We start from the raw sequence: 15,311 nt of genomic DNA, 5'->3' as shown, positions 1-15,311 counted from the left end.
CTTATTTTAAGTATCTTTTGTCTGATTTTGCTACATTTGAACTGCAGTTTTGCAGTACTGTTTCACTGTAATTATGCATTTTCAATTTTATCCATCGCATTTTCCATTCGATTAGATGCACCAGATTTTAAGGAAAGCTTTTGAATTTCTGGCCAATTTGTGGCCTTACAGTCCGGAAAATATGCTACTTAAAATTAGGAAAATAATATAATGCATTAAATTGTAATTAATGCGTTCCGTGGGCGGAGCACCATATGTAAACGTAAGATAAAAGCAGATAGGCATTGAGAAAATATGTATAAAAGCTGTTTGAATTCAGCTGGGAATTGATAACACTCACTTAATAGGGAAACAATTGTACTTTCAACTTTTTAAGAACACCTCAAACTATGCTTCCCACCTTAAACTTACTTTACTTTCATTTTTCAAAACTTAAGAGGAAATTTGGTGTGTTTCTTAATGTATTTGTCGAAAAAGGAATCAAATAAAATGTTCCAAATGTTGTTGCTGCTCTTTGTGTCCAGCGCCGGCGTAGGTCGGACAGGCACGTTTATTGTGATTGACGGCATGATCGACATGATGCACGCTGAGCAGAAAGTTGACGTGTTCGGCTTTGTCTCCAAGATCCGAGAGCAGCGCTCACAACTCATCCAGACAGACGTGAGTCGAGGCGACCTGAAACTTCTCTTCCTCGGAGTGGGGTGACAATCGCTCCTTTTTTGACCTGTAGATGCAGTACTCATTCATCTACCAGGCTCTGCTGGAGTACTTCCTGTACGGGGACACAGAGCTGGATGTGTCGTCCTTGGAGGGACACTTGCACAAGCTACACAACACCTTTAATCAAGGAGACCGTCTCGGCCTGGAGGAGGAGTTCAGGGTAACTGAATTTGGATTTTAAATCACATTCCAAAGCTACTAGTTTATTCATTACAGAGACCCCTCGCTTCTATATTCAATTAAAGCTATCTAATTTATTTATTTTTAATCCAATGGAGGCTTTCCCACAACTGAGAACCGTTTCAGCAGCCAAGATTAAAGCCGATTGGCCAGCACCCTTGGTCTTGAGGTCCACAATGATTGGCCGATTCATATCATAGCAACTTTCTTACTGTACTGTGACCGGTCACCTGCTCTGTGTTCCTCTCATGCCACCTAAACGATCCGTCATTTGGTGCATCTGTGAAACAATTTGTCCCGACTAATTTATAAGACTGTTTACCTTTTAAAATCAATACGTCTCCTACTTGCTCTCTGTCTCTCCATCTTTGTCTGTCTCTCTTTCACTCTCACTCTGTTTCTCTCTCGCTCTCCTTTTCTCTCATCGACTTATATAAAATACTGACCTCAACTCTTGCCTTTCTGATATAAAATCATAGTTCACCGTCAACTTCCTAAAACTGAACAGCAATAAAACAGAACTACTTCTTATTGGCACCAAATCCACCCTCTAAAGTTGGATCCTTCTCTCTTTCTGTTGACAATTTCTCAGTTTTTTCCTCCCCTCTGGTCAAGAGTCTGGGTGCCATCCTAGAAAGCACACTCTCCTTTAACTCTCATATAAATACCATCACCTGGCCAGCCTCCTTACGTCTCAGCCCCTCCCTCACCCCACACAAGGGCCATCCTCGTCCATAGCCTTGTCACTTCACGCCTCGATTACTGCAATTCCCTCCTTTACCTAACCCTCCATAATCCTTCTATAAACTTGAGCTGGTCCATAACTCTGCTGCACGCCTCATCACCAAGACCCCCTCTTGTCATCACATCACCCCTGTCCTTTAGCTACTCCACTAGCTCCCAATGTACCATAGAATCAATTACAAAATCCTGCTTGCCAACTACATGGCCGTTCATAACCTTGCTCCTCACTACCTCTCCGACATCCTTCACACTGCCATGCCATCCCCGCACCCTTAGATCATCTTCCTCCCTCCATCTCACTATACCCCCTGCCCGCCTCAGCTACATGGGAAACGGAGCTTTCAGCTGTTAGCCCCCCAGCTCTGGAACTCATTGTCGCCTGACCTTGAACTTCTGTGACACTGTCCACCTCCAAATTCAGTCTCAAAACTCACCTCTTCAGAGTTGCCGTTTCTTGACCATCTGCCTCAAACACCGCCCCTTTTAACTCTGTGTTTTATTCACTATCACTTGGCTGTTTTACTCTTGTTTTACTTGTCGTTTATTGTTATGTCCTACTCATTTGTACAGTGACCTATGGTGTCCTGAAAGGCACTTTGAAATACAATGTTTTATTATTATTATTATTACGGTTCACTTTTGTTTAGAAAAAAAGGCGCGACACTACTTCGCAGTTTTGCACTATTCACGAGTGGGTCTGGTCCCCATTAACTGGGAAAATTCTATATTTGAAAAATGTTCTATGTTAATCTTTTGTGTTTGCATGACAGAAACTGACCAATATGCGCATCATGAAGGAGAACATGAGAACGGGAAACCTGCCCGCCAACATGAAGAAGAACAGGGTCCTACAGATCATTCCTTGTAAGAGCAGCGAAAAACACATTTTCTACAAACTACAAAATGCCTACTGCGCACTATGACACTGGCGATCGGCATTTTGCTTTTGGCATCAGGTGTGCGGGGGCACTTTATTCGAGGAAAATGGCGCAGCGCCAATGTTGTCGAGTATTAAAGGTGGGGTTCATGGTTTAAGGTGTTTTTAAAAAGGTTTAAATTAAATATTTTCTCTTTTATGTGTTAAAAATGCCCAATTGAGTTCAAAGAGCCTTTATATATTTTTCCCACTGCGCCTATCTGCTTTCATCTTACCGTTGACCTCAGTGTTCCGGCCAAGGAGCGCATTGCTCTGAAGACTGAAGGGGAGGATAGTGATTTCAGTCTTTTTCTTTAGGATAAAAATTGTGCAAAAAAAGGACTGTTTCAAATAGCATCCTAATCTCAAGCCAAACCCCAAAAAAAGATGTGGAAGGAAGAGTTTATTAAAGCACTTCTAAGAATTTCACATACTTGTACGTGCAACAAAAGTAGCTTGACAGAGGCTGCAACGATTATTTAAGCCAGAAGATGGCATCAGGAGGTAGAATATTTCAAAGTTATGGACACCACCTTTAAACATGTTTGATATTTTCTGAGCTCAATCGCCGAATTCCACAAGTGTCCGCGGTACCTAGGAAAACAAGCTGCTTTTTTCTACAATAAATGCGCTCATCGTTCAGGCATCTGGAAACACTTACGATGCCCTTCTAAAGGAGAAATTAGTGGCCGTTTTTCCAACATTATTCATCTAATATATAACTGAAGCAAAACGAGGGGTTTTACGATAGTTTACTCAATATTGGCGACTCACAATATTTCAGCTCTTTCAATGTAAAGAAATTATTTGAGCAACAGTGGGAGTTATCCATCAAAAACGCTACACTCATTGGCGCCAATGTCAGGTCGTTGAGGTTTCCGTGATGTAAACGACTAAGCAGAACAGAGAATGACGCAGCGTAAAACGGCGTAAAGTGTGCAGGAGCACAGCGCCATTGCCGTTCTGCAGCCAAAGGCATTGCACCAAATTTCGTGTGCGCCAAGCAAGAAGCACTTTTGACTTAAAAATAACTGAAAATTCTCTTAATCCATTCTGAAATATTTTTCTAACGTTTGGCAGCTCTGGAAGAGTAATAGGAGTAGTGAACAGTGTTCATTCCTTTGTTTTCAACTACCTTTGTCTTACTTTTTTTAGACGACTTCAACAGAGTGATCCTCTCCATGAGGAGGGGTCAGGAGTTTACCGATTACGTCAACGCATCCTTTATAGACGTAAGCATCTTATACCTTTCATACTGTTAAGCAATGCTGGCCCCTAAGGGCCTGACCTAAAAATCGCTAAAACATGTGATGTTAATTATATTTTTTCCATCAATAATTGCTATTAATGACTCATTCTGTTTTTTTTTTTTTTTGTGGTTTGCCTAACTAAAGCCACAGATGATAGTAAACATAGAAGACAGTAATTCCAAATTGTCTGTCCCCTTCCTTTTATTGCTCCTTCCCTGCATTGGCTGCTTTCAGAAGTGTGCTTTTATATCCAAGCATTAAACCAACCACAGTATTACTTGTTGCTAGGCTCAGAAATAGGCCTTCAATATTCTTTGAGAAGGCGTATTCGTAGAACAACATCGCTGTGGTATTACTGTAGGTTTAGCCAATCAAATCTCGAATCGGTTCATTTGAGCCTGTATGAAGGTACAGACTTGAGAAACGTTACCGCTTTGAGAAACATAGGGTGGTAATTAAACTATTGCGCCAACTGCTAGCTGTTAATATTGATGCTTTTTTATGTGTTGCAGCTGAAGCCGCAAAAGAGGTTTTATTGCCATAAAATAATTGTTAGGGGTTAGACTGATTCAGACTAGTAATGACTTGAAAGAGGGGGAAATAAAGCAAAAAAATAAACAAAAGAAAAAAAATATAAACGGGAAAAAAATCTAAAAAGAAGAGAAAAGCTGGAAAACTAGAGAAAGGGAGTCCCGTTAATTAACATTGTGCACAAATGAATTATTAAATTAGAATCAAATCTATTATTATGCTAAATTATAGTAGCATTTATTTTTCACTCTACCACTAGATGTTGCTGTGTTTATTCAACTCTTAATCTTTTAACTCTTTTATACTACGCAACTTGTCAGATTCAAGCAACTCAACATCTCTGAAAAACACACAACAAAATGTTCATTAAAAATATTGAGTATTCAGTGAAACAAAAATAAACTATGTAATACAAAAATAAATTATACATTTGTTATGTAAAACACAACGAATGAAAAACACAGGAAACATAAGTTAAAATATTTACAAATGTCTCCCCAAAATTAAAATACAGAACAATTGAAAAACGCATCACTAATTCAGACTAGAGTGAATGCGTAGGGGTAAACTGCACGGTCCACCACTGCTGTTCAGTAGATTTAGCCAACATAGCAGTTATTGTTTCCTTGCCATTTTTATAAGTTCAACAGTTCAGCTTTGATTGTATGTCTGCTGTTTCTTGTGTCTGCAGGGCTACAGACAAAAGGACTACTTCATCGCCACGCAGGGCCCACTGCAGCACACGGTGGAGGATTTCTGGAGGATGGTTTGGGAGTGGAAGTGTCACTCCATTGTCATGCTGACCGAGCTGCAGGAGAGGGAGCAGGTACGGCTTATCTTCTTCAGGATCGTTTGCATCAAATCAACACGTACTCGTGTCATTTTTAGGACAAATGTTACCAGTATTGGCCCAGTGAGGAGTCGCAGACATACGGTGATTACAAGGTAGAGATGAAGGGCGACGCCATGTGTGACACCTTCAGTCTACGAGACTTGGTACTCACCTTCTTGCCGGTAAGAACATCTGCAAGCTTTGCCACGTTTTCTTCGAACAAGTCGTTCGATTGTGGCAAGTAAAAATGTGATGTACATGGATTTCTTTTTTAACTGGGCCGGCTGTACATATTAAATCCAAATTGAACAAAAAAAAAAAGGCTATAAGCCGTGTCTAAAATAACGTCTGCATCTTTTACGTCGGTTTTACAACTTACAAAACGTTTCCGCCCGTGTGGCCGACAACTTTTTCAAGAAAAAAAAAATCAAACGTTTGCTTTATTCAGATTTCAAAATCGTCGTTCGCTTTGGAAATTTCGGAATTTCAGTTCGTTTGGCAATTTGCATACTCGGCAGCCAATCAGAAATCTGCATCAAATAACTTTCCCGAGCCTTATAAGGTCGTACATTTGTATATAATTTTCCAAAGTAGACGCACAGAGAACACAAGAAAAATGGTTAAGTGGTTAGAAATCAAGCCAAAACCTCATCCCCAGAAGAAAGATTCAAAGGAAGCTAACAAAATGTATGACGCTACAAAACGTAAACGTACATTTAGAGCATCGTGGAAAGAGGAGTTCACGTGGCTTGTAGCAGACGACACAACGCAAACATTGCATGAATGAAGATGAGTGAATACAGGTACATACTGATGGCAGATGGAAAACAGCGATGCCATATCCATGCAATTAATGTTATAAGTAGATTTAAGGTACACTGCGTTGTTTGACTTGTACCTAAGAGTGTCCCTGAGTTCAAAGAGCCTTTATGCTTTATTTTCCACTGTGTCTATCTACTTTTATATTACTTTTGCCAAAGATGTCCAGGGAAAAAAAGGGGCTGAGCGGAGTGCTGGAGAGACACATAATACGTGTCCCTGCACATGTTTTATTAAAATGTCTATTTGTTAGTGGCGCTTAAAATGGTGAAAGTAAGAAAAGGAATGCTTCTTGTGAAGTCCTATCTCCAACCTATATACCCAGAAAGATGAAAAGAGAAGAGGTAATTTGAGCGCATTTAACAAATGCGTATTCCGGACTAAAAGTTGCTCCATAGTAGTCTCACCAGCCAAAAAATGCATAATAAAGAAAGAAAACTACATTTACCTGTATAAGTCGCACCAGAGTAGAAGTCGCATTTTTGGGGGAAATTCAAATGATAAAATCCAACACCAAAAACCAGACATGTCATCTTAGAAGGCAATTTAAAATCAAAGAGAACAGGCCGAATAATTTCGTACGAACGTTACACGAAAGACATCCCTGTTAATTTCAGAAACGACGTTACTCGTTTTTTGGCACCCTCTTGCGGTTTAGTGTGAAAATAACATGTGAAATGAAATACCGGTACTAATGTGTTGAGAATTTCACAAGTAAGTCGCACCCGGAGTACAAGTCGCACCAAACTATGGGAAAAAAACTGCAACTCAGAGTCCGGAAAATACGGTACTCGTTTCTTTCAATAAGAATTATATGCCTGGCTTTTCTACAATAGGAGAAGGTGACCCGCGTGATTCGTCATTTCCACTTCCACGGCTGGCCTGAGGTGGGCATTCCGGGGGAGGGACGAGGCATGATTGACATTATTGCAGCCGTGCAGCGGCAGCAGCAGCAGTCGGGCAACCACCCCATTGTGGTGCACTGCAGGTACGGAGGGGGCGGTGCAACATCTCACAAAAAAAGCTTGCTCCCAGGTAGCAAAAAATGAACAGACACACACTCGTATCATTGAAAAAAAATGTAAAAGGAAATATGCGGTGCGAAATGTAGCTATGGTGATTTTCTTTTTTGTTTGGAAGTGCGTTAATGAAAACCCTTATTGAGGGTCGTGTATTTTTTACTTCTTTTCCATAGTGGAATCCTTACCCAGAAGTTGCCTGTTTGTCTGTTTTCTTACTGCTACAACTGTTGCATTAGACAATACAGTGCCATCTAATTGTCAAATATTACACCCTCGGGCTTAAACAGTACAAATGGATATAAATATTTTTATTACAACTCGTTAAATGGTTGCCAATCAGTGCTACCAAATAAAATGGAGTTTTGGTAGTTTATTACACTAGTTTACATATAAATACGCTTTTTTCAATTTTATTGCCATCTGCTGGACATTTGATTCAACAACAGGTTTGATGTGCTGTTTCGGTGCATAGTTTGAGATGTCCTTAAAAAGTTCAATATCGAATATTTTCTCCACTTAGTATGTGTTAACATTGCCCAACTGCACCGATCTGTTTTTATCTTACTTTTACCCTTGGTGTTCCGTCCACGGAGCGCATTACGCTAGAGGAAAGGAAAAGAAGAAATATGGGGGAGGAGATTGATATTTCTGCGCATGCTCATGTTTTTTTTTTATTTTAGGATACAAATGGTGAAAGTAAGAAAAGGACTATTGTCCAAATACTAACTCAGCCTAACGTCTAAAGAGTTCACATACTTACACGCGCTACAAAAGGAGCATGACAGAGGCTGCAATGATGATTTCAGCAAGAAGATGGCGTCAGCAAGTAGAATATTTTGGAGTTACGGAGACAACCTTTAAGTAACATTGTCAAAGAACAACTTTTGATGTAAAATGGAGCGCTTAATGCTACTCTGAAAATGTTTCCTAAATCGAAATTTATTTTCATCCATTCGGAAATACGGTTTCCAATATTTGGCAGTTCTGCCTTGTGTGTTTCTGCTACTTGGAAGTATGCATGACGGAACGTAGAGAGTGAATTTGGCATGTGGCGCTAACGCTAGCGCCGTGGTGTTGTTTTGTAGCGCCGGCGCCGGGCGGACCGGTACGTTTATTGCACTGAGCAACATCCTGGAGCGCGTCAAAGCGGAAGGCCTGCTTGATGTCTTCCAAACCGTCAAGAGTTTACGCATGCAGCGGCCGCACATGGTCCAGACAGTGGTGAGTACGAGAAGCCGAATACAATGATTACCATGTTTTCCTAGACTATAACTAAAATCTTTTGGGATTTATTTGTCATATATAAGGGCGCACTGGACGATAAGGCTCAAGGAATTAAAACTCAGGGTCCATACAGGTGCTTAAAGTCTTTGAAAATGCTTGAATACTCATGTTTGAAATTTGAGGAAGTGCTTGTAAATGCATGGAATTATGGACATGTTTCTCAACAAGTCTGCATAACACCTGGGGTTGGAAATATTTTTATCTACACTTGAGGTATTATGACCATGGAATAGCCATTCTATTCCGGCGTAATAACTTAATTTCTGATTATTATCATTTTTTCTACCTCCTACCACTCAAAATGTTCAGGGGGACCTTAGCTACGCTTACATACATTCAGTATTTTCTTGTAATGTTTTTATAGATAACTCGTCAAAATCATCAAAAACATTAAATATGTAAGGGTTAAAAATGACGCTGACACTGCTTTCTGGTGGCTTTGCCATTGCATTTCCTCTACTCATGTGATTAGCTGCAACTGGCATTCGTTTATCTGGAGTTGTCCTATGAAGCATCATCGCCCCCTATGGGGCACGTCCGAGAAGAGAGGTGCATGCCATGCCTAAACGGAGTACTATGAAATGTGTATTAGTGCAAGGATTACGTATTGATTATGGAAATGTATTAAAAAATTAAGGTAGCGTTTCTCAATGGTAATGAGAAGAAACTTCCTGCAACTGAAAATGTAAGCTACATATTACTGTCATTTTTACCCAACTCATTTATCGGGAGAGATTTGTCTCAAAAACAAATATGTTGCTGATTTACTCGATCTCAAATGCATATGCCTTGATTAATGCACTGGCCATATTAAAAAATGCATATGTAAATCGCAGATATATTTGTTGATCTTCAAAATACATGACTCGCACTGGATTTCCACTTTTAATGTTACTGGAGATATAAGAAAATTGGCTTGGAAAGTCCTTAAAAGTGCTTGTATTTGGCCATAAAAAAGGCATACAAACTCTGAAAACTACGGTAAAAGCTAGGGTTGCATAAAACAACAAATACAATTAAATTTAAACAATTGATTTCAAAATTAATAAATTAACATTATGACATCTGGTTTCATCAATAAAATTAATGTTAGCAACAAACGATTAGCACGTTAAACACAAGAGAGTCCTCGAAGGCCACTCTATATGCTTCTCGAAGGCAGAACAGTTACCGTATGCAGTATTATTTACCAACAATTCAAACGAGTACGTAATTTTGTACTAAATGTTACCATAAACCAAAATCTTCATTCAGGTAAAGACAATATCTTTTATACAAAAGAGGATTTGCATTTAGCGTTTGAAAGTTCCACAAGAGGAAACTTGAAGACCACTCTATATGCTTCTTAAAGCAGGGATCAGAATTTTTCGCGGATCCGCGGATTTCCGCTGTTTTTGAACCCCAAAGGTCATTCCCGTAAATCGTCTAAATTCGATGAGAAAATATTTTGAGGGGGGGGGTGAGTTATGATACGTGACTGTTTCATCACCCCAAGTTAGCATTTAGACCATTGGTCGATAGGTTCGCTGATAACCAATCAGCGGAGCTTTTGTTCAGAGCATTGGCTTTCTCAAACATGGCGCTCCTTCCGGTCTTTTCAAACGGTGAAATGAGTGTTTGAAAAAGTAAATATGAAAATACTAAGAAAAGAAGACGAGGCTTTTGTCTCCGAGATTGATAAAGGAATCGAGAATAAATTTAAGTGGTCATGGCTGGAGAAGACTGTCACAGTAAACGTTAAAATCGGCGCAAAGATCGAGGAAGTTACAGAAACTTTGAGCCAGTTCATCGCAAAGTGTGATGTTCCAGGGAAAGCAAAGTGTCTATACTGTGTCGATCTGATCAATTATGGTACGCGAGGTTGTGTGGCACTGATCGATCATGCTAAAATGAACAAGCACAAAGCAAAAATAGCTTGCCGGCGATCAAATTATGCACTCTGATCCGCATTTAAAATCGGCAGCCACCGGTTCAACATTATTGGCCGTTTCAAATCCTTCCACTTCAAATACTAGCAGCAGTCAACCACTGGTTCCCCTGTGTGACAGAAAATCCCAATCTGAGGTATTTATAAATCTATTTATTTATGAAATGATTTTATCTTTTGTGTTTATACAATATTTAGAACAGGATAAACAAAATTTAAAATTTGTTATAAACATGATTAAAATAGATTATTTTGTATCATCATGATCATGTTCAATATTACGAATGCTTTTAATGTCAATATATTATTATTTTTTTAATTTTTATATATATATATATATATATATAATACATGGTTTCTGTTTTGTTGGATTTAATTCATTCTAGTGCAATTTTCACATAGCAAATAAGATAAATGCTGTTGACTTCAGGGGGGCTTCGCCCCCCTGAGCCCCCCACCGGGCTCCGCCCTGGACCCTGGCTATTTCAGCTGAAAATGAAAATCTCCATTCTGATCCCTGTTAAAGGCAGAGCAGTTAACATATGCAGTATATTTCAATTGTAACTATGCATTTCCAATTTTACACACCATATTTTCTGTTATATAAGGTGCACCGGATTATAAGGCAGGTACACTTTTAAATTTCTGGAAAATTTGTGTTTTTAGGTGCGTTTTATAGTCTGGGAAATACGGTATTTTTACGGAGCTACCAAATGCTATGAAATGAATAAAAATGTGGCTCGGTCACTTCAAGTCTCCATAGTTTTTATAGTATTTTCCGAACTATAATTTGCAGGGTTTTTTTTTACAGTTTGATTGGGGGTGCGACTAATACTCCGGTGAGACTTATGTGAAATTATTAACACATTATAAAATCATTACGTTTTTTTACATTTTTATTGCTGGTACTGCATATCACTTCACATATCATTTTCACACTAAACCGCAAGAGGGCACTCTACACCTCTGTTGATGATCTCAACCTTGACCGCAGCGTAGAGGCAGAAAGAGGAAGCAGCTTTTCGTCTACCTGCTAAGTGAAGGGAGTTGTTTACCGGTATAAAAGACAATGAAGATAATTATTTCATTGGATTTAGTAATTTGGAGTGAAGCTGATATTTCTTTATTTTAGAGTTATCTGAGTACTGTATTTTCACGACCATAAGGCACACCTAAAAGCCTTTATTTTTTTCAAAAGCTGACCATGCGCCTTATAATGCAGTGCACCTTATGTATGGATCAGCCGCCGACTAGATTTTCCACCGTCGGCGAAGTAGTCCGGAGTGTACGCTGGGATATATATATACCGGCATTTTATTTCCTAACCAATGTGTCAATCATCAATTTTGTATTGGCTAAAGTTATTCGAAGGTGAAGGAGGCGGGTCCTTTTTAGCATTTACAGGCTCGCATAGGCTAAAGCGGGGCAAAACAAAGCTTGCAATTAGCCGAAAAAGATGAATATGAATCACACGTTAGGTTGCTCTACGGCATGGAGAAAACATTTTTTAATAGTATTTGTAAACAGGAATTATGGGGCTAAACAGACAGCTAGCAACAAGGAACGTCTATCAATGCAAAGATGCTTTTCGGCGGATTTTTTCTTTTATTTGTCGGCTTTATTGCGTGTTTTGGAGTGTGTAAATATTTTACACGCTTGGATTTACTACACTCACAGATGTAAGAGGACCATGGTTGCGTATTATTGATTGTGATGGCTGCAAGACGACTTTGGTGAGCTACCCTGGCTTTATATTATCCCAGTATCGTGTTTCAGACTGACAGTGATGTTTCTGTGTTATTATATTTTTAAATGATCAGCATATCTTGAATTCTAAGAGTTTAACCTTCCTAATGACTTGTGGAATGACGCATTTGATTGATTGGTGACATCGTACAGACACCGCGTCCCTACGTGTCTGAGACACGTATTTGCTTCTTCTAAGCCGTCGGAATGTTAAGGGGTTAATAGGTTTGACTGAACTATCTGACTGTTTTGTTACTGTTCCCATTGTAGCGCCTTATAGTCCGGTGCACCTTATGTATGTAAAATATATGACAAAAAAACTATTTTTGGGGGGTGGGCCTTATAACCCGGTGCCCCTTATAGTCGTGAAAATACGTTAACTGTTAATATTTTACGTTTTTACTGACGTATATGAGCGTGTCTAAGATATGTCCGTACGTGCAACGATACTTTACTGTGTTCTTTATTTTATTTTAATTTGAAATTGCCTTTCAAGATGGCATGTATGTTTTTAGTGTTGGATTTTATTATATAAGTTTCCCCCTGAGTGACTTATAGTCTGGAAAATACGGTAATCTTCCTTGTGCTTTTTAGCATTCTTTTTATGGTTGCACTACTCATTACAGCTACATCTAGTGTTTAACTATTACATAGCCTCCTTTTTTGAGTTATACATGAGTAAGAGTAAAAAGTTAGGTATATTCGATTCTTTTTTTTTCTGTACAACATTTTTCTATTAAATGAAGTCATTATTTGTGTTCATCCATTTTTTTTTTAATTTACGGTGTGTTTGTTTTGTATAACAGGAGCAGTACGACTTCTGCTACAGGGTGGTACAAGACTTTGTGGACATTTTCTCCGACTATGCCAATTTTAAATGAGCTGATGTTTGGCCTTATCAACAATTTCATTGTTCTGATTGTGTTTTTTTTTGTTTGTATTATATATTTTTTTTCTAAAGCCTCTATTTTTTCATGTCCTAACCAACTAAACCTCCGTCCTGCCTGTATTATATATAAAAAGAATTGTACATGAGGTAAATAAAAAAACTGGTAATTTATATTTTGCAGTATATATAAAAGTGTCCATTTGTTTGGTTTTTATCGTTGTATGATATTTTACCTGCGAATGTCCGTGTTATATTTTTAAAGGTTGTATATGTATCGATGTACCTTAAAGCCACCTTTGACCATTTTGTTTCCACACTTGGCATTTATCGTGTTCATCGGTGTCTTTGACGCCCTCAAAGTGGCAAAGAAAAGCACACAGATCAGACGTGTACTGACAAGATTGTGATACCTCTTTTGTTTGTTTGTGGTATATTTCATTTATACCGAAGCCTAATTGGACCACATTTTTTGACACGAAGTGAAATATGAGTTAAAATGGCGTAAGAAGAGATGAATTTGATTTGAAAGGTGGCAAAGAATTGATGGCTTGTGTGACGGTAAAGCTTTTACTTGTAAAATAACTCCATGGATGCATTAAATTCAACTTTGTGAGGATTTTCTTGTAATTTGGGCAAACTTGTTCACTCTGTGTTGATTGTGTTTTGATTTATTTCCCTTAAATATAGAATCGCTGTTGGAGATTTGTTTTCTTACCCAAGTTTGTTTTATTTCTAGTTACAATTTTCTCACTGATAACTAAAGAAGACATGGTAAAAATAGTAAATATACTAAACATTTGAATGAAAAATTCCCAGCTTGTTAAGGTATAAACTAAGGGTACAATACGGAACCATAGATATATTTTTAATTAATCTTCCGGGTTATTTTTTTCCCATTCAATAATGTTTTGCCATCTCAATTTTCACGGTGATATATTTTTAGTTACATTGAAATTTTGTTTAAATATATTTTTTAATTTTACAATTTTGTGTTATTTTGCCCAGAGTTTTAAGAAAAAGGTAAGGAAAAAAATCGATGTATAGTAGAAAACAAGACAAAGAACAAAAAAAGGCAGGTTTTTGGTTCTGGAGTATTGCAGCAAAACAGAAAAACATTTTAGGAACACTTAATTAACATTCTATTTTTACAATATTCTTTTGGTGGGCCGTATTCAGAAGCCCGGACCGTAGCTTGTGCATGTCTATTAGAAAATAAATATAACATAATATTCCTAAAGATTTTTAGGATAACTTCTATATTAATTCCACCAATTGGCATTGATACGGGAACACTGGCGTGTCTCTTCAAGGATATGGTAGTCAACAAGCATTGTGGGAGATGTAGTTTTGGGTCAAAGCACTCTAGACCTGGTGATTTTTAGACACTCAGGCCTTTTAAGCTATTACGGGCCAGATAAAATAATGTGGAGAGCTACATCTGGAGTTTGACATATGTCCTCCAGGTGACTTAGAACATTTAAAGGGACAGTGTAAATTATTTTGCTTCCCCCAGAGGGTAGAAAAATGTTCTGACTTCTCAAAAAAGCTCGCAAAAGGTTCGGCAACAAAAAAAAAGAAGATAAATGGTACAGTTTGGTCTTTTTGAGTCACCGTACCATGTATTCTTCCTCTTTTTTTAGCACTCAATTCCAGTTACATGACAAATAATACACACTGTCCCAATCAGTCATGTTTTTTTCAGTTATGTTCACTGCAAAACTAATACTTCATTGAGAAATACTTTTTTTCTTCTTTAGTTTTCATTTGTTTCTTTTTCTATTTCAAATTGAATAAATAAACGGTATTTCTTCACTCTTTTGAAACGGAACATATTTTTTCAAGGGACGGTCTGTGTTTTTTGCTGTATTGTCTAATACAATGGAAAACGAGTGCTACAAGAAAGAATAGAAACTAGTTACCAAACTGCAGCATTTTGTTTATTTTTTGCCTAGCCTATAGCAAGATTTTGGGGGCTTTTGGATAACTAGCAACAAATATGTGGGCAATAATGTAAAAATGTTCTTGACCTACAAATATTGTAAACATGTTTATATCATAGTTTATGTGTTTTTACCTTTTTTTTAATAATGACTTTTTAAATTAATGTTTATTAATGTTTAGAGGCGCTAAATTATATACTCTGCCCCCTGAAAAGAAGGTTGCCTTCACTTTATTATACATTTAACAGAAATGTGTTAATAAACATATTTATTTATTTCTTAAAAATGTAAATTTAACGTGTATCGTATTCTTGCTTACTATCAAACTCAATAGGGTATTTTCAGAAAAGTTTTTACCACTAAGAGGGCCAAAATATAACTCGTTGTTTCATAAAAAAACTGATAGTTGGCATTTAATTTATCGGATAATATGGCTCATTTTATTACTTTTTCATATGAAATAACTTAAGATATAGTAAAATAAAAATAATACCAAAAAGAAAACTAACCA

General features: G+C 37.8%; 1 protein-coding gene across 4 annotated transcripts in view; it reads left to right on the top strand.

The window, feature by feature from the left end:
* The window catches only part of ptprea (protein tyrosine phosphatase receptor type Ea), a 60,994-nt gene extending 47,434 nt beyond the window's left edge, over nt 1-13,560 (top strand). For all 4 annotated transcript variants that reach the window (XM_088323741.1, XM_088323743.1, XM_088323742.1 and 1 more), the window contains 9 exons: nt 525-660; nt 731-880; nt 2,415-2,508; nt 3,716-3,792; nt 5,033-5,167; nt 5,230-5,355; nt 6,829-6,980; nt 8,100-8,235; nt 12,778-13,560. In XM_088323741.1, the coding sequence (XP_088179867.1) occupies nt 525-660; nt 731-880; nt 2,415-2,508; nt 3,716-3,792; nt 5,033-5,167; nt 5,230-5,355; nt 6,829-6,980; nt 8,100-8,235; nt 12,778-12,852 (1,081 nt within the window). In that variant the 3' untranslated portion in view covers nt 12,853-13,560. The remainder of the gene's footprint in view (nt 1-524; nt 661-730; nt 881-2,414; nt 2,509-3,715; nt 3,793-5,032; nt 5,168-5,229; nt 5,356-6,828; nt 6,981-8,099; nt 8,236-12,777) is intronic.
* The last annotated feature ends 1,751 nt before the right edge of the window (nt 13,561-15,311 follow it).

The sequence above is a fragment of the Urocampus carinirostris genome, chromosome 19, assembly GCF_059441175.1.
Source record: "Urocampus carinirostris isolate Australia breed hairy pipefish chromosome 19, RoL_Ucar_1.0, whole genome shotgun sequence".
Classification (NCBI taxonomy): Eukaryota; Metazoa; Chordata; class Actinopteri; order Syngnathiformes; family Syngnathidae; genus Urocampus; species Urocampus carinirostris.
Note: the sequence above shows the minus strand (reverse complement) of the source record. Positions and strands in the feature narration are given on the sequence as shown.